The sequence below is a fragment of the Pagrus pagrus genome, assembly GCF_965226575.1.
Source record: "Pagrus pagrus genome assembly, chromosome: 7".
Taxonomy (NCBI): domain Eukaryota; kingdom Metazoa; phylum Chordata; class Actinopteri; order Spariformes; family Sparidae; genus Pagrus; species Pagrus pagrus.
In genome coordinates, this window is record NC_140191.1 from 2,338,485 (window position 1) to 2,359,798 (window position 21,314).

Genomic DNA, 21,314 nt, shown 5'->3' on the forward strand with positions numbered 1-21,314 from the left:
ACTAGCGCTCAGATACACAGCCGCTGAGCCTGTTGCTCAGCAGCTAACCCAGTTAGCACAAAACACACAGCCCCTGAACCAGAGAAAAGAGCTCTGGCTTGTTTGCATGTCTTTAAACCAATCACAATCATCTTGGGTGGCACTAAACCCATGATGCAGCGACTGTGAGCCTGCAAAATTGGTGTCTGGAGAAACTTGGTTTGCACGTGGGGAAGTGATCCCTGGCAATAAAATGGCTAAATCGCTGCAAAAGAAAAGGTAACAGCTGCTAGCTTGTTTACATCGCTCTGTGCCGTTAGCAACCAGCTTATTTTAGCGTCACTTTCTTTGTGAGCTTGGAGGTTGTTGGGGATTTTAGAAACAGTACATGCAGATAACAGGAGGAAGGGGGAAACAGGTGCCCAATAACTGCTTTCATACCAACGGTGTACATCTGACTACTAGCAGGAACAGACTTGTTCAGTGGCTAACCCAGTTAGCACAAAGAACACACGTACACCAGCAAAACAGCCGAAACCAAAGTACCTAAATCTGAAAGCTCCACTGATTGATTGATGATATGACTGTGGCATTCAGCTGAGTTGTTTATGTTTGTATATATTGCACTTTAAAAGCTAAGAGAACTTGTTGAATGTAGCAAACTAGCCGCTAACACAGCCAGAACTGTACAGGGCTGTTGGTGCCGCCCGGTGGTGCACCTTCGTGTGTTTTGGAGAAGTGGCTCTGTTTGGAGGGAGGCCTGAAGGGAGGCCGTGGGTTTTCTCCAGTTGCTTACTTTCAAATGTAGCTTGCTCCTGCTGGTTTCTCAAAGCTAACCATCCCTAGCTTTAACATGTAGAGGTGAATGTTTTGTTTTATTTCTGTACCTGGCAATTAATTCCTCGTTTAGTCCATTATATATAATAGAAATGCTGCCACACATTCTTGTTTTTGTCGTTTTTCTTACATATTACAAAGACGGTTTTATCTGTTAAACCACTGCAGTGAAACTTCAGAAGGCTCCTGGATGCTCTGTGAAGATTAATGAAGTAGTTTGGGTGATTCAAACATGTCTGTTATTCATTGTTTTTATTGCTGTGGTGTTATTCTTCTCTTTTACCATGATTGTTCATCAATTCAGAGATGTTTGCTAGTTATTGTTTTTATTGATCTATTTGCTATTATTTGAGCTTGATAATTTCTTCTTTGTTATTACCGTGGTTACAACCATATATGTTTCATCTAGCCCATTTGAATGTGAATTCAGGGCATCGCTGTAAAAAAGCTTAATGTTCAGCTAATATTCCATGAAAAAACAATGGCTGATGATGATGATGATGATGATGATGATGATGATTGCAGTTCTTCTACTTCCCAATTTGTTTTTGTCAAAAATGACTTTAATTTTTTTATAGAAAAAGTCAAAACAATCATTTATGTCAAGTGAATTAATCCTCAAAGCTGTTTGTGTGTCCGTGTGTTTGTCACTGAACAAACAGACACTCAGATGTCATTTATTTATAGATTTTGGATTATATGTTCTGACCATAGATGACACCAGCATTTAAAAAGATACAGTGAGAGGCCTTAAGTTTCACTAAAGTGATAATTATAACCAAATCTGGATGTGTTTTTCTTCTGCTTTGTCAGAGATGCAGTGTGAAGAACTTATGTATCAGCAGATTGATGAAAGGGTCCAACAAAAGTACTCAACGTCTCTTATTTCTTATTGTCTTATTATTTCTATTGTAACATTGAAATGGTTGTTGCTGATTGGTCAGCAGGGGGCGCTGCATCACCTGTTCATAACAGAATTATCCCAAAGCTGTTAAAGCATTTGTGTTCTGATGTAAAGATTAACATGAATAAGTTAGTTAAGTCGTATCTGTCTATCTTCAAGCAAATTCCTGTTGTGTTTAATAAAAGTGCTGCCACACATTCTTGTAATTGTCTTTTTCTTTTAACCCTGATTCCAAAAATGTTGAGACGCTGTCAATAAAAACAGAATGCAATCATTTACAAAGGAGCTGTGTGTACAGACAGCAGTTTTACAGGAGTGCTCCTGAGCCCATGTAGTAACATCCTTCATACAATCTTGTGTTTCACAAAGTGGTGAACCTCGCCCCATCCTTGCTCGTGAACAGCTGAGCCTTTCGATGATGCCACATACCGTCACCTGTTACCGATGAACCTGTTCACCTGTGGAATGTTCCAAACAGGTGTTTTTCGGAGCATCCCACAACTTTCCCAGTCTTTTGTTGCTGCTGTCCCAACATGTTTGAAACATGTCGCTGCCATCAAATTCAGAATAATCGTAGATTGACTTTAATGGTTTAAGTGGATGAGACTGTAAAGCATTAAGTATTAAACTTTGTATTTGTACAGTTGAGCACCCAACTTCTTTGCTGTCAGGGTTGTACATGTTGATCACTGAAAATATCTGCAAGCTTTCAGCAGGTGAGAATGAAAAACTTTGTTCAGGATGTTTTGACCTCTTTGAACAGGATGAGACGAAGAAATTCTGGGGCCATGTTTAGAAATGTTGAATTTTTTTCATTTCTCTCGTCACAACACTGTGCTTATGCTCCATGCTACATGGTTTGTTTGAAAATACCTGAGTAATGAGTCGTAATCATAATGCAAGCCAAGTTCAGCATCAGAGTTTTATTAATGAGGCCTGGTTTTCAGTGTGTCCTTCCGTGTTTGAAGCTCAACCGATCGGTAACACACAAAGTCATCATCAGCCTTGTAGCTGTGGGCAGTGAGTCTCAGTTGTTAGGGAAGTGTCACTGCATGTCTGACGAGAATGTTTTCTTTGTGGTGTCTCTCTTTTTTTGTTGTGGTCAAGAAAGAACTGAGAGAACTGTGAAATGTCACTGTGAGAATCTGGTGCATGTTTTATCACAGCTTACATCTGTGATACAAGCTGTGCCACAGCAGCACGACAGACAGGAACTATAAGAGCAACGACACATGTTTAACTTCATTATTAATGAACTATAAATCAATTAATACATGCAACACAACACAACCATTTCCCTGTTTGCAGCCTAACCTAAACACCACATCTGGCTGAAGCTCCCGCGTCATCAGCTGCTACATTTTATACACAGATTAAACAGTTAATACATTTCTGTATGATGTCAATCAGGATTTTTATGACATCAAGAATACATGCTCATGATGTGAAATGAATTAAAAAGCATCCCAATGAAACAGTTTGCAGTGTGTGTATTAACATGTATGTGTTTTAAGCCACTTGAATCTGTGCATGTCTGAGTTTCATACCTCAGTGTTAATGTCATAGTAACACAGAGTTCGTGACACTGTGCAGACAGTAATTCACACTTCTAGACTTCCCTTGACATAATTAACTACTAGGATGAAAAAACAGCCGCAGAAACAGAAGTAAGGTCAAGACCTTCACAGTGAACCAGACGCGCTCCAAACGTCAGTAACAGTTCAGACTTTGACACTTACCTTGAAGCCCTCATTTAGGACTGCAGCGTTCAAGATGAACAGAAATCCAACAGCAGCAACTGGTATTTAAACAATTCTACTGTTTATATGTTTGCTTTGTCTGCTATGTCTTAATGCACCCGTTACTAACATAAAAAACATAAGTGTTGCAGTGTAGAGATGTTACAGATATATAGTTTATAGTTTTATCTTCTGATGTTTGACAGCACCTGAGCACCACAGGGTTTAAAAATGTCCAAATGTTTAAATCCAGTCTTTTGAATTGACATTTTTTCTGCTCGACACATTTCAAACAAAAATATTGTATTTGTTTCATATAAAATGTTGTATCATCTCTCCAGAGTGCTCAACATGTTGAGACTGAATCTGGAAGTTCAGTTTAGTCTCATTAACATTTGTGATTGAACTTTGTTTCTTTCAGAGGAAATTGAGGAAGAAGCTGATTATGTTAACTCAGCAGTATGCACAGTGGATAAAACAGCCGCCACTTCAGGTGAATTATGAACACAATACATTTCACAAATGTGATATTGTGCAGCATGAGATGTATTTATTATGTTTGATCAAATGTGGCAGTGACGAAGGTTTTGAAGGTGACTGTCTGAAAGCTGATAATCCATTTGAAATGTTAAATCAAGTTGTTGAGGAGCTTCAACTGGATTCCTTTTTTTCTTTCAGACCAGAAGTTTGGCTCCTTCACTCGCTCTTTTTCAGCAGTGGCAGGGTGTTGGGTGATACTGATCGTCATCATGGCCCTTCGTATCCACTGTGAGTACTTTTCTATGTGAATGTTGGTTCAGATCAAATCTTCTTTTCTTCTTCGCTTGTTGTTGTCAGTCTTTTTTTAAAGGATAGGTTCACATTTTTTTCAAGTCTGTCTTAAAACAATAATGCCCAAGAGATCTTGATCTCAGTGGGACTTCCTGGTACAAATGTCATTTTACACGTACAACGAGACTCAGAGGGCCGTACCAGGCTACAAGAAGAAATAAATATAAAATACATATATGAAATATAACCATGAGTAAGAGTTGCAAATAGCATAATTTTAAACAGGAAGTAGCTTAGGTCAGAGGAACACCAAGGTGCTGCCATCCTTCCCCATCATAGAGGCATTAAAAAAAACTTCCTCCTGTTCAAACTGGAGTGAATCATCTTAAGTTACAAAATTCTTTAACACAAAAACACATGGAGGACATTTTGTACAACAAAGACAGTGACTTCAGATGAAAACCACTTGATTTGACAAACTTGGTTCACTGAATCCTGATATGAGCAAAGTTTCTAACTTATTTTGCACTGTCATCTGTGTCCAACATGTCCTACAGTTATTTTCGTAGGACTATTGTTTTAAGATAGATTTGAGAATTACTAACCTTCTTCGATGTCTTTTATTATAATATAAAACATTTAATTGTGTTTTTCTATCAAATGTTTTATATAAATGAACCTGAGAAAAAGTCTTCAATACCAACATCTTCCACTCTCTGTCACTGTAGTTACTTCGGTCATTTCTGAAAACAACGCCAAGCTGACTGCAGGAAACCAGGAACTGACGAACATCGTCCACAAACTGAACTCAGCTGTCCACAATCTGACAGTCCAGTTCGACAACCTGAATAAATCCTATACTGCCTTAGAGAGTAACAACACAGACCTGACTGCAGAAAACCAGGAACTGAAGAAACAAAACCAGGAGCTGGAGACACAGAGAAAAAACTTGACTGAGACGTTACAAGACATAAAGACAGAGAGCATTAAGCTCAACGTCAGTCGAGCTCAGTGGAGCATTGATCAATACTGCCCCAGAGAGGGACGTGGTACGTACAGAACACATGAATTATTTCCAAAAATAACCAATAACAATAATGTCATAATGAAGTAATGCCTTTTATTGGTTGGTTTCTGTGTTTTCAGTGAGAAACTGTAGCTCTTGTCAGAGTGGCTGGTATCACTACGAGTCCAGCTGCTACACGGTTCGTAACGCTGAAACTGCTGATCAGAAAACCTGGGATGAAGCTCAAGCAGACTGCACAGGAAGATTTTCAGAATTGGCTGTTATGAATAATGCAAAGGAGAAGGTATTCATGATTTTAAGGACAATAATAAAAATAATGACATTTTAATCACAGTCTAAATGAAATATATTTTCTGTAAGTCTAAAAACAGTTTGTCATTTACAGTGTGTTTTCTTAACTTGAGTATTTAAATATATAATAACTGTCTCTCTGGTGTCAGGAATACATCAAGGACAACAGCTATGCAGGATCAGGAATCAATGGATACTGGATTGGCCTGAGAGTCGTAGATGGGAAGTGGGCGTGGGTCGATGGAAGTAATCTGACTGAAACGTAAGACACACATTCTTAAACATTTTGAATCATGAACTCTATCAGCCTCGATCTAAACATCATGATCTTCCCTCAGCTCCTGGATACAACCAGCAACTGCTACTGAAGGTCACTGTGCCATTTCTGTCCCAAACAACGGACTGAAATCAGTGAGCTGCAGCAACAGGAACGCATGGATCTGTGAAAAGAAGTCTTTGTCTCTTACACCACTGCAGTAAAAAGGTGACCAGATACTAAAGATTGATTACAGTTAAGAGAACATCAGTTGGTTTGTACATATCAAATGTGTGCATGTGCTCCATGTGTGAATGCCTTTCTTCTGCTTTATTAGAAATGTAGTGATTAAACATTTTATGTCAGTGTGTAGTGATACATTAATGAAGGGGACCAAAAAAAAAACACAAATGTGTTTACTGTGTAACAATTGAAATTCTTACTGCTGATTGTCCAACAGGGGGCGCCGCATCACTTTTTCTCAGCAGACTGACCCCAGAGCTGTTTTCTCATGCATTTGTATTCTAATGGAAAAATTATTAATATGCAAAGATGACAGTTAAGTGATATCTGTGTGTCTAGAAGCACATTTCTGGTTGTCTATTATGATGAATAAAAAATGCTGCCGCACATTCCTGTTACTGTCTGTTTCTTATGTATTGATTGTTGTCACACTGTGTGTTTTACAAAGAGGAACTTCATGTTTTTCTTTGTGATGTCTTTATCTTGTTCTGTTTTATCAATAGAACTGACAGACGGTGGTGAAATGTCAGTGTGATAAGAGACCGTTCATTGTTCTATATTTTATCATGGTTGTGATACATCATAGCGACGATCTTTCAGATATGGGACAGACAAATGTTTAATGTGGTGTTGTCCTCATCTTTGCTGGAAATAAACTTGACTTTATTTATTAGAGTAAGTAATACAACCAACTGACCGAGCACAGCCATTTCCCTGTAAGTGATGAACAAAAGTATCTTTACAACAGCAATGAAAATACATTCACATGTGACCTATGGGCAAACACGACGTCACCAAGAAGACCGGCTCAGTCCGATTCTGGCAGAGCCACATCGGCAAAGGCGTTGAAAAGAAATCTTTTGGACATATTTTCACTCAGTGGGAACAGTTGAAACTGTGGTTATTATACCCTGAAGACCAATCAGATTGCTTGACTTGAGCCGTATGTTTTATTGATTGATTAATATATATATATATATTTGTATATATATATTTATTTACATATATATTTAAATACACACACATATATACACATAAACATACAAACATATATATATAATATATAACCAAATATGTCCAGCAAAATATAATTTAATTTATCAATAACGTATCTTATGTTTCTTATGTATAATAGCTTATATATTGATTTATATATGTATACATGTTATCCTTCCTCCTGTATATATATATGTAGAGAGAGAGAGAGAGAGAGAGAGAGAGAGAGAGGAGGGAGTAGTACATATTTATAAACATTATAGACATTACCGATGCACAACGAAGGGCTTGAAATGTGCGATGCCATTTTCTACAACTCAGCCACTCGAATAAATGTTAGCTAAGTACGTTTCTGCAAAACTACAGATACATTAAGACTGCATTTTTCCTTATGTTGCAACTTCATGTTTGTTTACGTTGATTTTTTTTATCTCTCTCTTGTCACAACACTGTGCTTATGCTCCTCTTAGGGTTACGCACAAAGCCGCCTGGTTAGTGTTAGAAAAACATGGTTTGTTTTAAAAATACCTGAGTATCAGTAACACACAAAGTCATCATCAGCCTTGTAGCTGTGGGCAGTGAGTCTCAGTTGTTAGGGAAGTGTCACTGCATGTCTGACGAGAATGTTTTCTTTGTGGTGTCTCTCTTTTTTTGTTGTGGTCAAGAAAGAACTGAGAGAACTGTGAAATGTCACTGTGAGAATCTGGTGCATGTTTTATCACAGCTTACATCTGTGATACAAGCTGTGCCACAGCAGCACGACAGACAGGAACTATAAGAGCAACGACACATGTTTAACTTCATTATTAATGAACTATAAATCAATTAATACATGCAACACAACACAACCATTTCCCTGTTTGCAGCCTAACCTAAACACCACATCTGGCTGAAGCTCCCGCGTCATCAGCTGCTACATTTTATTCATAGATTAAACAGTTAATACATTTCTGTATGATGTCAATCAGGATATTTATGACATCAAGAATACATGCTCATGATGTGAAATGAATTAAAAAGCATCCCAATGAAACAGTTTGCAGTGTGTGTATTAACATGTATGTGTTTTAAGCCACTTGAATCTGTGCATGTCTGACTTTCATACCTCAGTGTTAATGTCATAGTAACACAGAGTACGTGACACTGTGCAGACAGTAATTCACACCACTACACTTCCTTTGACATAATTAACTACTAGGTCGAAAAAACAGCTGCAAAAATAGAAGTAAGGTCAAGACCTTCACAGTGAACCAGACGCGCTCCAAACATCAGTCACAGTTCAGACTTTGACACTTACCTTGAAGCCCTCATTTAGGACTGCAGCGTTCAAGATGAACAGAAAACCAACAGCAGCAACTGGTATTTAAACAATTCTATTGTTTATATGTTTGCTTTGTCTGCTATGTCTTAATGCACCAGTTACTGACATAAATTAACTGGTCATATAAGTGTTGCAGTGTAGAGTACCGTGTGACAGATATATAGTTTATAGTTTTATCTTCTGATGTTTGACAGCACCTGAGCACCACAGGGTTTAAAAATGTCCAAATTTTTAAATCCAGTCTTTTGTATTGACATTTTTTCTGCTCGACACATTTAGAACAGAAATATTGTATTTGTTTCATATCGAATTTTGTATCGTCTCTCCAGAGTGCTCAACATGTTGAGACTGAATCTGGAAGTGAAGTTCAGTTTAGTCTCAATAACGTTTGTGATTGAACTTTGTTTCTTTCAGAGGAAAGTGAGGAAGAAGCTGATTATGTTAACTCAGCAGAATGCACAGTGGATAAAACAGCCGCCACTTCAGGTGAATTATGAACACAATACATTTCACAAATGTGATATTGTTCAGCAGGAGATTTATTTACAGATTATGATGTTTGATCAAATGTGGCAGTGACGAAGGTTTTGAAGGTGACTGTCTGAAAGCTGATAATCCATTTGAAATGTTAAATCAAGTTGTTGAGGAGCTTCAACTGGATTCCTTTTTTCTTTCAGACCAGAAGTTTGGCTCCTTCACTCGCTCTTTTTCAGCAGTGGCAGGGTGTTGGGTGATACTGATCGTCATCATGGCCCTTCGTATCCACTGTGAGTACTTTCTATGTGAATGTTGGTTCAGATCAAATCTTCTTTTCTTCTTCGCTTGTTGTTGTCAGTTTTTTTTTAAAGGAGAGGTTCACATTTTTTCAAGCCATGTTTTAAAACAATAATGCCCAAGAGATGTTGAACTCAGTGGGACTTCCTGGTAGAAATGTCATTGTACACGCACAACGAGAATCCAGGCTGTTAGAGAAATCGAGTTAATCATCTTAAGTTACAAAATTCTTTAACACAGAAACACATCGTACACATTGTACAACAAAGACAGTGACTTAAGATAAGAACCACTTAATTTGACAAACTTGGTTCACTGAATCCTCATATTAGCAAAGTTTTGAATGTATTTTGCATGATAAGACTGTGTCTAACATGTCCTACAATAAAAGAAGATTATTAGAAAACAGACTCATTTTCATAAGACTATTGTTTTAAGATAGATTTGAGATTTACTAACTTCTTCTTTAATGTCTTTTATTATAATATAAAACATTTAATTGTGTTTCTTTCAAATGTTTTGTATAAATAGATCTTCCACTCTCTGTCACTGTAGTTACTTTGGTCATTTCTGAAAACAACGCCAAGCTGACTGCAGGAAACCAGGAACTGACGAACATCTTCCACAAACTGAACTCAGCTGTCAACGATCTGACAGTCCAGTTCGACAACCTGAATAAATCCTATACTGCCTTAGAGAGTAACAACACGGACCTGACTGCAGAAAACCGGACACAGAAGCAGGAGCTGGAGACACAGAGAAAAAACTTTACCGAGATGAGAGAGTGGAATGAGCTCAACGTCAGTCGAGCTCAGTGGAGCATTGATCAATACTGCCCCATAGATGGAGGTGGTACGTACAGAACACATGAATTACTTCCAAAAATAACCAATAACAATAATATCATAATGAAGTAATGCCTTTTATTGGTTGGTTTCTGTTGTTTCAGTAAGAAAATGCAACTCTTGTCAGGCGGGCTGGTTACACAACGACTCCAGCTGCTACGCGGTTAGTAATGCTTTGCCTAATCATCAGTTAACCTGGGATGAAGCTCAAGCACACTGCAAAGGAAGAATTTCAGAATTGGCTGTTATGAATAATGCAACGGAGAAGGTATTCATGATTATAAGGACAATAATATAAATAATGACATTTTAATTACAGCCTAAATGAAATATATTTTCTGTAAGTCTAAAAACAGTTTGTCATTTACAGTGTGTTTTCTTAACTTGAGTATTTAAATATATAATAACTGTCTCTCTGGTGTCAGGAATACATCAAGGACAACAGCTATGCAGGATCAGGAATCAATGGATACTGGATTGGCCTGAGAGTCGTAGATGGGAAGTGGGCGTGGGTCGACGGAAGTAATCTGACTGAAATGTAAGACACACATTCTTAAACATTTTGAATCATGAACTCTATCAGCCTCGATCTAAACATCATGATCTTCCCTCAGCTCCTGGATGCAACAGGCGCCTCCTACTGAAGGTCACTGTGCCATTTCTTTCCCAAACGACATCCCAAACAACGGACTGGAATCAGTGAGCTGCAGCAACAGGAACGCATGGATCTGTGAAAAGAAGTCTTTGTCTCTCACACCACTGCAGTAAAAAGGTGACCAGATACTAAAGACTAATTACAGTTAAGAGAATATCAGCTGGTTTGTACATATCAAATGTGTGCATGTGCTCCATGTGTGAACGCCTTTCTTCTGCTTTATTAGAAATGTAGTGATTAAACATTTTATGTCAGTATGTAGTGATATATTAATGAATGGGACCAAAAATGTGTTTACTGTGTAACAATTGAAATTCTTACTGCTGATTGTCCAACAGGGGGCGCCGCATCACTTTTTCTCAGCAGACTGACCCCAGAGCTGTTTTCTCATGCATTTGTATTCTAATGGAAAAATTATTAATATGCAAAGATGACAGTTAAGTGATATCTGTGTGTCTAGAAGCACATTTCTGGTTGTCTATTATGATGAATAAAAAATGCTGCCGCACATTCCTGTTACTGTCTGTTTCTTATGTATTGATTGTTGTCACACTGTGTGTTTTACAAAGAGGAACTTCATGTTTTTCTTTGTGATGTCTTTATCTTGTTCTGTTTTATCAATAGGAACTGACAGAAGCTGGTGAAATGTCAGTGTGATACTGTAAGACAGACCGTTCGTTGTTCCATATTTTATCATGGTTGGGAGTAGTTCATATTTATAGAAGACAAAGGAAATCAAAATATAAGCTATCATACATAAGTAACATAAGATACATGGTTGATAAATCAAATTAAATTATAATTTATAATGTATGTATGTATGTATGTATGTATGTATGTGTGTGTGTGTGTGTGTGTATTTATGTATATGTGTATGTATGTATGTGTGCATGTACAGACCCTTTCCAAAAAATTTGAATATCATGGAAAAGTTTATTTATTTCCATAATTCCATTCAAACAGTTAAACTTTCATAGATTATAGATTCAGGGCCCACAATTTAAACGATTTCAAGTATTTATTTGTTTATTTGTACATAATTTGGGCTTCCAGCTCATAAAACCCACGAAAACAGGAATTCAAAAAATTAGAATACTGTGAAGAAATCAGCATTTACTTCTCAGTTTTTGCAGAAAAAAAGAAAGAAATTAGGATCACATCAAATCAATGAAAAGATGGTACTTGATATGTCAATCTTCAATACTTGGTTGGGAATCCCTTTGCCTTAATCACTGCCTCGATGCGCCGTGGCATTGAGGCCATCAGCCTGTGGCATTGCCTGGGAGTTATGGCAGCACAGATTTCCTTGATGCTTGCTGTCAGCTCTTCTTTGTTTTTGGGTCTGGTGCCCCTCATTTTCCTCTTGATAATACCCCATAGATTCTCAACGGGGTTTAGGTCCGGCGAGTTGGCTGGCCAGTCAAGCACTGTGATGGCACGGGCATCAAACCAGGTTTTGGTGCTTCTGGCGGTATGGGCAGGGGCCAGGTCCTGCTGGAAGATGAAATCTGCATCTCCATACAGATCCTCAGCAGAAGGAATCATGAAGTCCTCTAAAACATTCTGGTAGACTGCTACGTTGACCTTGGATTTAAGAAAGTGGAGTTTACCAACACCTGCACCGGACATTGCACCCCAAATCATGACTGACTGTGGATATTTCACACTTCCTCCAAACCCTTGGACCTTGATTCCCAAATGAAAGGCACACTTTACTTTCATCGGAAAAGAGGACCTTGGACCACTGGCCAACAGTCCAGTCCTTCTTCTCCTTGGCCCAGTTGAGACGCTTCCTACGTTGGCTCAGGCTCAGGAGTGACCAGAGGAACCAGACCATTGTAGCCCATCTCCCAGATGCGTCTGAATGTGGTGGTTTTTGAAGCTGTGACTCCAACAGCTTTGGTTTGTCAGGGATCTGTTCTGTTCTGTTCCATACAACCTGTCGGGGTTTTTTTCTCCATAACAACCTCCGAACTATACATTATCCCTTACACGTACGACATCTCATCTTGTGAGGCCACAGTTGTTCTTGACCTTCGATTTTTTCTCCCACATTACCGATTAAAATGTTCACCTGTGGAATGTTCCAAACAGGTGTTTTTTGGAGCATCCCACAACTTTCCCAGTCTTTTGTTGCTGCTGTCCCAACATGTTTGAAAGATATGAAAAGAAGATGAAGAAGAAGATCTTTGAAAGAAGATGAAGATTGAAAATATCTGCAAGCTTTCAACAAGTGAGAATGAAAAACTTTGTCTCATCCTGTTCAAAGATGTCACAACTTCCTGAACAAAGAAATTCTGGTGCCCGGTTTAGAAATAGCTTTTATCTCTCTCTTGTCACAACACTGTGCTTATGCTCCTCTTAGGTTTACACACAAAGCCGCCTGGTTAGTGTTAGAAAAACATGGTTTGTTTTAAAAATACCTGAGTAATGAGTCGTAATCATAATGCAAGCCAAGTTCAGCATCAGAGTTTTATTAATGAGGCCTGGTTTTCAGTGTGTCCTTCCGTGTTTGAAGCTCAACCGATCGGTAACACACAAAGTCATCATCAGCCTTGTAGCTGTGGGCCACTAGACTTCACAAGAATTTCATAATTAACTACTCGGTTGATAAAACAACCGCAAAAACAGAAGTAAGATCAAGACCTTCACAGTGAACCAGACGCGCTCCAAACATCAGTAACGGTTCAGACCTTGACACTTACCTTGAAGCCCTCATTTAGGACTGCAGCGTTCAAGATGAACAGAAAACCAACAGCAGCAACTGGTATTTAAACAATTCTACTGTTTATATGTTTGCTTTGTCTGCTATGTCTTAATGCACCAGTTACTAACATAAAAAACATAAGTGTTGCAGTGTAGAGATGTGACAGATATATAGTTTATAGTTTTATCTTGTGATGTTTGACAGCACCTGAGCACCACAGGGTTTAAAAATGTCCAAATTTTTAAATCCAGTCTTTTGTATTGAAATTTTTCCTCTCTGCTCGACACATTTAGAAGAGAAATATTGTATGTTTCATGTATTTTTTTCATTTTATAATTTTGTATCGTCTCTCCAGAGTGCTCAACATGTTGAGACTGAATCTGGAAGTGAAGTTCAGTTTAGTCTCATTAACGTTTGTGATTGATCTTTGTTTCTTTCAGAGGAAATTGAGGAAGAAGCTGATTATGTTAACTCAGCAGAATGCGCAGTGAATAAAACAGTCGCCACTTCAGGTGAATTATGAACACAATACATTTCACAAATGTGATATTGTTCAGCAGGAGATTTATTCATTATGTTTGATCAAATGTGGCAGTGACGAAGGTTTTGAAGGTGACTGTCTGAAAGCTGATAATCCATTTGAAATGTTAAATCAAGTTGTTGAGGAGCTTCAACTGGATTCCTTTTTTTCTTTCAGACCAGAAGTTTGGCTCCTTCACTCGCTCTTTTTCAGCAGTGGCAGGGTGTTGGGTGATACTGATCGTCATCATGGCCCTTCGTATCCACTGTGAGTACTTTCTATGTGAATGTTGGTTCAGATCAAATCTTCTTTTCTTCTTCACTTGTTGTTGTCAGTCTTTTTTTAAAGGAGAGGTTCACATTTTTTTCAAGTCTGTCTTAAAACAATAATGCCCAAGAGATGTTGAACTCAGTGGGACTTCCTGGTACAAATGTCATTTTACACGTACAATGAGACTCAGAGGGCCGTACCAGGCTACAAGAAGAAATAAATATAAAATACACATATGAAATATAACCATGAGTAAGAGTTGCAAATAGCATAATTTTAAACAGGAAGTAGCTTAGGTCAGAGGAACACCAAGGCGCTGCCATCCTTCCCCATCATAGAGGCATTAAAAAAAACTTCCTCCCTTTCATACTGGAGTGAATCATCTTAAGTTACAACATTCTTTAACACGATAACACATCGAGGACATTTTGTACAACAAAGACAGTGACTTCAGAACAAAACCACTTGATTTGACAAACTTGGTTCACTGAATCCTGATATGAGCAAAGTTTCTATCTTTTCTATCTAGTTGTTTTTCTATCAAATGTTTTATATAAATGAACCTGAGAAAAAGTCTTCAATACCAACATCTTCCACTCTCTGTCACTGTAGTTACTTCGGTCATTTCTGAAAACAACGCCAAGCTGACTGCAGAAAACCTGGAACTGAAGACAAATAATCAGCAGATGGAGACACAGATGAAAATCTTGACTGATACGTTAGAAGACATGAAGACAGAGAGTAATAAGCTCAACATCAGTCGAGCTCAGTGGAGCATTGATCGATACTGCCCCAGAGAGGGACGTGGTACGTACAGAACACATGAATTATTTCCAAAAATAACCAATAACAATAATATCATAATGAAGTAATGCCTTTTATTGGTTGGTTTCTGTTTTTTCAGTGAGAAAGTGTAACTCTTGTCAGGTGGGCTGGTTACACAACGAGTCCAGCTGCTACGCGGTTCTTAACGCTCCAAGTAACAAACAGTTATCCTGGGATGAAGCTCAAGCAAACTGCAAAGGAAGAATTTCAGAATTGGCTGTTATAAATAATGCAGCGGAGAAGGTAATCATGATTATAAGGACATTTTAATTACAGCCTAAACAAAAAATATTTTCTGTAAGTCTAAACAGTTTGTCATTTACAGTGTGTTTTCTTAACTTGAGTATTTAAATATATAATAACTGTCTCTCTGGTGTCAGAAATACATCAAGGACAAAAGTTATGTTGGAGTCAATGGATACTGGATTGGCCTGAGAGTCGTAGATGGGAAGTGGGCGTGGCTCGACGGAAGAAATCTGACTGAAACGTAAGACACACATTCTTAAACATTTTGAATCATGAACTCTATCAGCCTCGATCTAAACATCATGATCTTCCCTCAGCTCCTGGATACAACCAGCAACTGCTACTGAAGGTCACTGTGCCATTTCTTTCCCAAAAAACAACAAAAAAGGACTGGAATCAGTGAACTGCAGCAACAAGAACGCATGGATCTGTGAAAAGAAGTCTTTGTCTCTCACACCACTGCAGTAAAACTTGAGAAAGTTACCAGATTATGGTGCAGTGGTTAGCGCTGTTGCTTCAAGTCAAGAAGGTCCTGCGTTGAAGACCCGGCGGGCAGGGCATTTCTGTGCGGACTTTGAATTTGGATGCTGTGAATGTGAGTGTGAATAGTTGTTTGTCTCAATATGTCAGCCCTGTGATTAACTGGTGATGTATCCAGGGTGTCGCTGCCACTTGCCCAATGTCAGCTGGGATCAGCTCCAGCCCCTGTGACCCTGTAAAGGAAAAGCATTTTAAGGATAATGAATGAATGCATTTTAAATGTGTGTGTGTTCTTCTACTTTCATCAAGATGCAGCTAGGACATGTTTTATGTCGGCATAAAGTGATTGGTAACGCTATAACTGTGTATTTGTATCGTGATGTGAAGGATATTAAAGCTGAAGGTTGGTAGTCTAAGAAGCATATTTTGTCTCACATGTATTATTTGTTTTAGAAAAAGATGTGGCTGTTGCAGGCCTCTAATGATTGGTTTCCGAATGCTAACATGCTAACTTGACAGGGGTGAGTACTTACAAACGCCATGTTAGTTGTTTAGGTTCATTACGATAATGCTATATGTTTTCTTACATGTGAATGAAACATGTGATAGTTGGAAATGGTTAGCGATGACAACCATGCTCACAGCCTCTTGAGCCTGTCATTCAGCAGCTAATCCAGTTAGCACAAAGCACACATCCACAGCAAAAAGAAGTAGCGACCAGGTTGGCTAGCCTTTTCAGACTGAGGTACATTCATGACGACTATTTTGCTTGAGTTTATATGACTGTGCCTTTCAATATAGTTGTTTATTTATGTATTTATTTGACAAAAAAGGCTAACAGAGCTTGTTGAACTTAGTGAACTAACTGCAAACTAGCGCTCAGATACACAGCCGCTGAGCCTGTTGCTCAGCAGCTAACCCAGTTAGCACAAAACACACAGCCCCTGAACCAGAGAAAAGAGCTCTGGCTTGTTTGCATGTCTTTAAACCAATCACAATCATCTTGGGTGGCACTAAACCCATGATGCAGCGACTGTGAGCCTGCAAAATTGGTGTCTGGAGAAACTTGGTTTGCACATGGGGAAGTGATCCCTGGCAATAAAATGGCTAAATCGCTGCAAAAGAAAAGGTAACAGCTGCTAGCTTGTTTACATCGCTCTGTGCCGTTAGCAACCAGCTTATTTTAGCGTCACTTTCTTTGTGAGCTTGGAGGTTGTTGGGGATTTTAGAAACAGTACATGCAGATAACAGGAGGAAGGGGGAAACAGGTGCCCAATAACTGCTTTCATACCAACGGTGTACATCTGACTACTAGCAGGAACAGACTTGTTCAGTGGCTAACCCAGCTAGCACAAAGAACACACGTACACCAGCAAAACAGCCGAAACCAAAGTACCTAAATCTGAAAGCTCCATTGATTGACTGATGATATGATCGTGGCATTCAGCGGAGTTTGTTTCTGTTTGTATATATTGCACTTTAAAAGCTAAGAGAACTTGTTGAATGTAGCAAACTAGCCGCTAACACAGCCAGAACTGTACAGGGCTGTTGGTGCCGCCCGGTGGTGCACCTTCGTGTGTTTTGGAGAAGTGGCTCTGTTTGGAGGGAGGCCTGAAGGGAGGCCGTGGGTTTTCTCCAGTTGCTTACTTTCAAATGTAGCTTGCTCCTGCTGGTTTCTCAAAGCTAACCATCCCTAGCTTTAACATGTAGAGGTGAATGTTTTGTTTTATTTCTGTACCTGGCAATTAATTCCTCGTTTAGTCCATTATATATAATAGAAATGCTGCCACACATTCTTGTTTTTGTCGTTTTTCTTACATATTACAAAGACGGTTTTATCTGTTAAACCACTGCAGTGAAACTTCAGAAGGCTCCTGGATGCTCTGTGAAGATGAATGAAGTAGTTTGGGTGATTCAAACATGTCTGTTATTCATTGTTTTTATTGCTGTGGTGTTATTCTTCTCTTTTACCATGATTGTTCATCAATTCAGAGATGTTTGCTAGTTATTGTTTTTATTGATCTATTTGCTATTATTTGAGCTTGATAATTTCTTCTTTGTTATTACCGTGGTTACAACCATATATGTTTCATCTAGCCCATTTGAATGTGAATTCAGGGCATCGCTGTAAAAAAGCTTAATGTTCAGCTAATATTCCATGAAAAAACAATGGCTGATGATGATGATGATGATGATGATGATGATTGCAGTTCTTCTACTTCCCAATTTGTTTTTGTCAAAAATGACTTTAATTTTTTTATAGAAAAAGTCAAAACAATCATTTATGTCAAGTGAATTAATCCTCAAAGCTGTTTGTGTGTCCGTGTGTTTGTCACTGAACAAACAGACACTCAGATGTCATTTATTTATAGATTTTGGATTATATGTTCTGACCATAGGTGACATCAGCATTTAAAAGGATACAGTGAGAGGCCTTAAGTTGCACTAAAGTGATAATTATAACCAAATCTGGATGTGTTTTTCTTCTGCTTTGTCAGAGATGCAGTGTGAAGAACTTATGTATCAGCAGATTGATGAAAGGGTCCAACAAAAGTACTCAACGTCTCTTATTTCTTATTGTCTTATTATTTCTATTGTAACATTTAAGATGGTTGTTGCTGATTGGTCAGCAGGGGGCGCTGCATCACCTGTTCATAACAGAATGATCCCAAAGCTGTTAAAGCATTTGTGTTCTGATGTAAAGAAGATTAACATGAATAAGTTAGTTAAGTCGTATCTGTCTATCTTCAAGCAAATTCCTGTTGTGTTTAATAAAAGTGCTGCCACACATTCTTGTAATTGTCTTTTTCTTTTAACCCTGATTCCAAAAATGTTGAGACGCTGTCAATAAAAACAGAATGCAATCATTTACAAAGGAGCTGTGTGTACAGACAGCAGTTTTACAGGAGTGCTCCTGAGCCCATGTAGTAACATCCTTCATACAATCTTGTGTTTCACAAAGTGGTGAACCTCGCCCCATCCTTGCTCGTGAACAGCTGAGCCTTTCGATGATGTCACATACTGTCACCTGTTACCAACGAACCTGTTCACCTGTGGAATGTTCCAAACAGGTGTTTTTGGTGAGAATGAAAAACTTTGTTCAGGATGTTTTGACCTCTTTGAACAGGATGAGACGAAGAAATTCTGGGGCCATGTTTAGAAATGTTGAATTTTTTTCATTTCTCTCGTCACAACACTGTGCTTATGCTCCATGCTACATGGTTTGTTTGAAAATACCTGAGTAATGAGTCGTAATCATAATGCAAGCCAAGTTCAGCATCAGAGTTTTATTAATGAGGCCTGGTTTTCAGTGTGTCCTTCCGTGTTTGAAGCTCAACCGATCGGCAACACACAAAGTCATCATCAGCCTTGTAGCTGTGGGCAGTGAGTCTCAGTTGTTAGGGAAGTGTCACTGCATGTCTGACGAGAATGTTTTCTTTGTGGTGTCTCTCTTTTTTTGGTGTGGTCAAGAAAGAACTGAGAGAACTGTGAAATGTCACTGTGAGAATCTGGTGCATGTTTTATCACAGCTTACATCTGTGATACAAGCTGTGCCACAGCAGCACGACAGACAGGAACTATAAGAGCAACGACACATGTTGAACTTCATTATTAATGAACTATAAATCAATTAATACATGCAACACAACACAACCATTTCCCTGTTTGCAGCCTAACCTAAACACCACATCTGGCTGAAGCTCCCGCATCATCAGCTGCTACATTTTATGCTCAGATTAAACAGTTAATACATTTCTGTATGATGTCAATCAGGATTTTTATGACATCAAGAATACATGCTCATGATGTGAAATGAATTAAAAAGCATCCCAATGAAACAGTTTGCAGTGTGTGTATTAACATGTATGTGTTTTAAGCTACTTGAATCTGTGCATGTCTGACTTTCATACCCCAGTGTTAATGTCATAGCAACACACAGTACGTGACACTGTGCGGACAGTAATTCACACTTCTAGACTTCCCTTGACATAATTAACTACTAGGATGAAAAAACAACCGCAGAAACAGAAGTAAGGTCAAGACCTTCACAGTGAACCAGACTCGCTCCAAACATCAGTAACAGTTCAGACTTTGACACTTACCTTGAAGCCCTCATTTAGGACTGCAGCATTCAAGATGAACAGAAAACCAACAGCAGCAACTGGTATTTAAACAATTCTACTGTTTATGTGTTTGCTTTGTCTGCTATGTCTTAATGCACCAGTTACTAACATAAAAAACATAAGTGTTGCAGTGTAGAGATGTTACAGATATATAGTTTATAGTTTTATCTTCTGATGTTTGACAGCACCTGAGCACCACAGGGTTTAAAAATGTCCAAATGTTTAAATCCAGTCTTTTGAATTGACATTTTTTCTGCTCGACACATTTCAAACAAAAATATTGTATTTGTTTCATATCAAATGTTGTATCATCTCTCCAGAGTGCTCAACATGTTGAGACTGAATCTGGAAGTTCAGTTTAGTCTCATTAACATTTGTGATTGAACTTTGTTTCTTTCAGAGGAAATTGAGGAAGAAGCTGATTATGTTAACTCAGCAGTATGCACAGTGGATAAAACAGCCGCCACTTCAGGTGAATTATGAACACAATACATTTCACAAATGTGATATTGTGCAGCATGAGATGTATTTATTATGTTTGATCAAATGTGGCAGTGACGAAGGTTTTGAAGGTGACTGTCTGAAAGCTGATAATCCATTTGAAATGTTAAATCAAGTTGTTGAGGAGCTTCAACTGGATTCCTTTTTTTCTTTCAGACCAGAAGTTTGGCTCCTTCACTCGCTCTTTTTCAGCAGTGGCAGGGTGTTGGGTGATACTGATCGTCATCATGGCCCTTCGTATCCACTGTGAGTACTTTTCTATGTGAATGTTGGTTCAGATCAAATCTTCTTTTCTTCTTCGCTTGTTGTTGTCAGTCTTTTTTTAAAGGATAGGTTCACATTTTTTTCAAGTCTGTCTTAAAACAATAATGCCCAAGAGATCTTGATCTCAGTGGGACTTCCTGGTACAAATGTCATTTTACACGTACAACGAGACTCAGAGGGCCGTACCAGGCTACAAGAAGAAATAAATATAAAATACATATATGAAATATAACCATGAGTAAGAGTTGCAAATAGCATAATTTTAAACAGGAAGTAGCTTATGTCAGAGGAACACCAAGGCGCTGCCATCCTTCCCCATCATAGAGGCATTAAAAAAAACTTCCTCCTGTTCAAACTGGAGTGAATCATCTTAAGTTACAAAATTCTTTAACACAAAAACACATGGAGGACATTTTGTACAACAAAGACAGTGACTTCAGATGAAAACCACTTGATTTGACAAACTTGGTTCACTGAATCCTGATATGAGCAAAGTTTCTAACTTATTTTGCACTGTCATCTGTGTCCAACATGTCCAACAGTTATTTTCGTAGGACTATTGTTTTAAGATAGATTTGAGAATTACTAACCTTCTTCGATGTCTTTTATTATAATATAAAACATTTAATTGTGTTTTTCTATCAAATGTTTTATATAAATGAACCTGAGAAAAAGTCTTCAATACCAACATCTTCCACTCTCTGTCACTGTAGTTACTTCGGTCATTTCTGAAAACAAC

At 38.3% G+C, this 21,314-nt stretch overlaps 3 protein-coding genes across 3 annotated transcripts in view; all 3 read left to right on the forward strand.

Annotated features, from left to right (window-relative positions):
* Window positions 1-4,147: 4,147 nt before the first annotated feature.
* LOC311260068 (C-type lectin domain family 17, member A-like) lies at window positions 4,148-5,814 on the forward strand (the record flags this gene model as incomplete). Its single annotated transcript, XM_084357581.1, has 4 exons — window positions 4,148-4,227; window positions 4,959-5,279; window positions 5,377-5,540; window positions 5,698-5,814. Exons 1-4 carry the CDS (start codon window positions 4,209-4,211, stop codon window positions 5,812-5,814), a joined length of 621 nt encoding a protein of 206 aa, XP_084213707.1. The 5' UTR covers window positions 4,148-4,208.
* A 2,519-nt stretch (window positions 5,815-8,333) lies between these two features.
* Window positions 8,334-10,525, forward strand: LOC311260069 (uncharacterized protein; the record flags this gene model as incomplete). Its single annotated transcript, XM_084357582.1, has 6 exons — window positions 8,334-8,402; window positions 8,779-8,850; window positions 9,042-9,131; window positions 9,694-9,990; window positions 10,088-10,251; window positions 10,409-10,525. Exons 1-6 carry the CDS (start codon window positions 8,375-8,377, stop codon window positions 10,523-10,525), a joined length of 768 nt encoding a protein of 255 aa, XP_084213708.1. The 5' UTR covers window positions 8,334-8,374.
* A 9,206-nt stretch (window positions 10,526-19,731) lies between these two features.
* Window positions 19,732-21,314, forward strand: part of LOC311260070 (uncharacterized protein) — a gene marked incomplete at its 3' end in the record, with an annotated part of 1,988 nt that continues 405 nt past the window's right edge. Inside the window, exons 1-4 of the mRNA XM_084357583.1 lie at window positions 19,732-19,851; window positions 20,211-20,282; window positions 20,468-20,557; window positions 21,289-21,314. The exon at window positions 21,289-21,314 is cut by the window's right edge and continues 299 nt beyond it. Coding sequence (XP_084213709.1) covers window positions 19,824-19,851; window positions 20,211-20,282; window positions 20,468-20,557; window positions 21,289-21,314 — 216 coding nt within the window. The 5' untranslated portion in view covers window positions 19,732-19,823. The remainder of the gene's footprint in view (window positions 19,852-20,210; window positions 20,283-20,467; window positions 20,558-21,288) is intronic.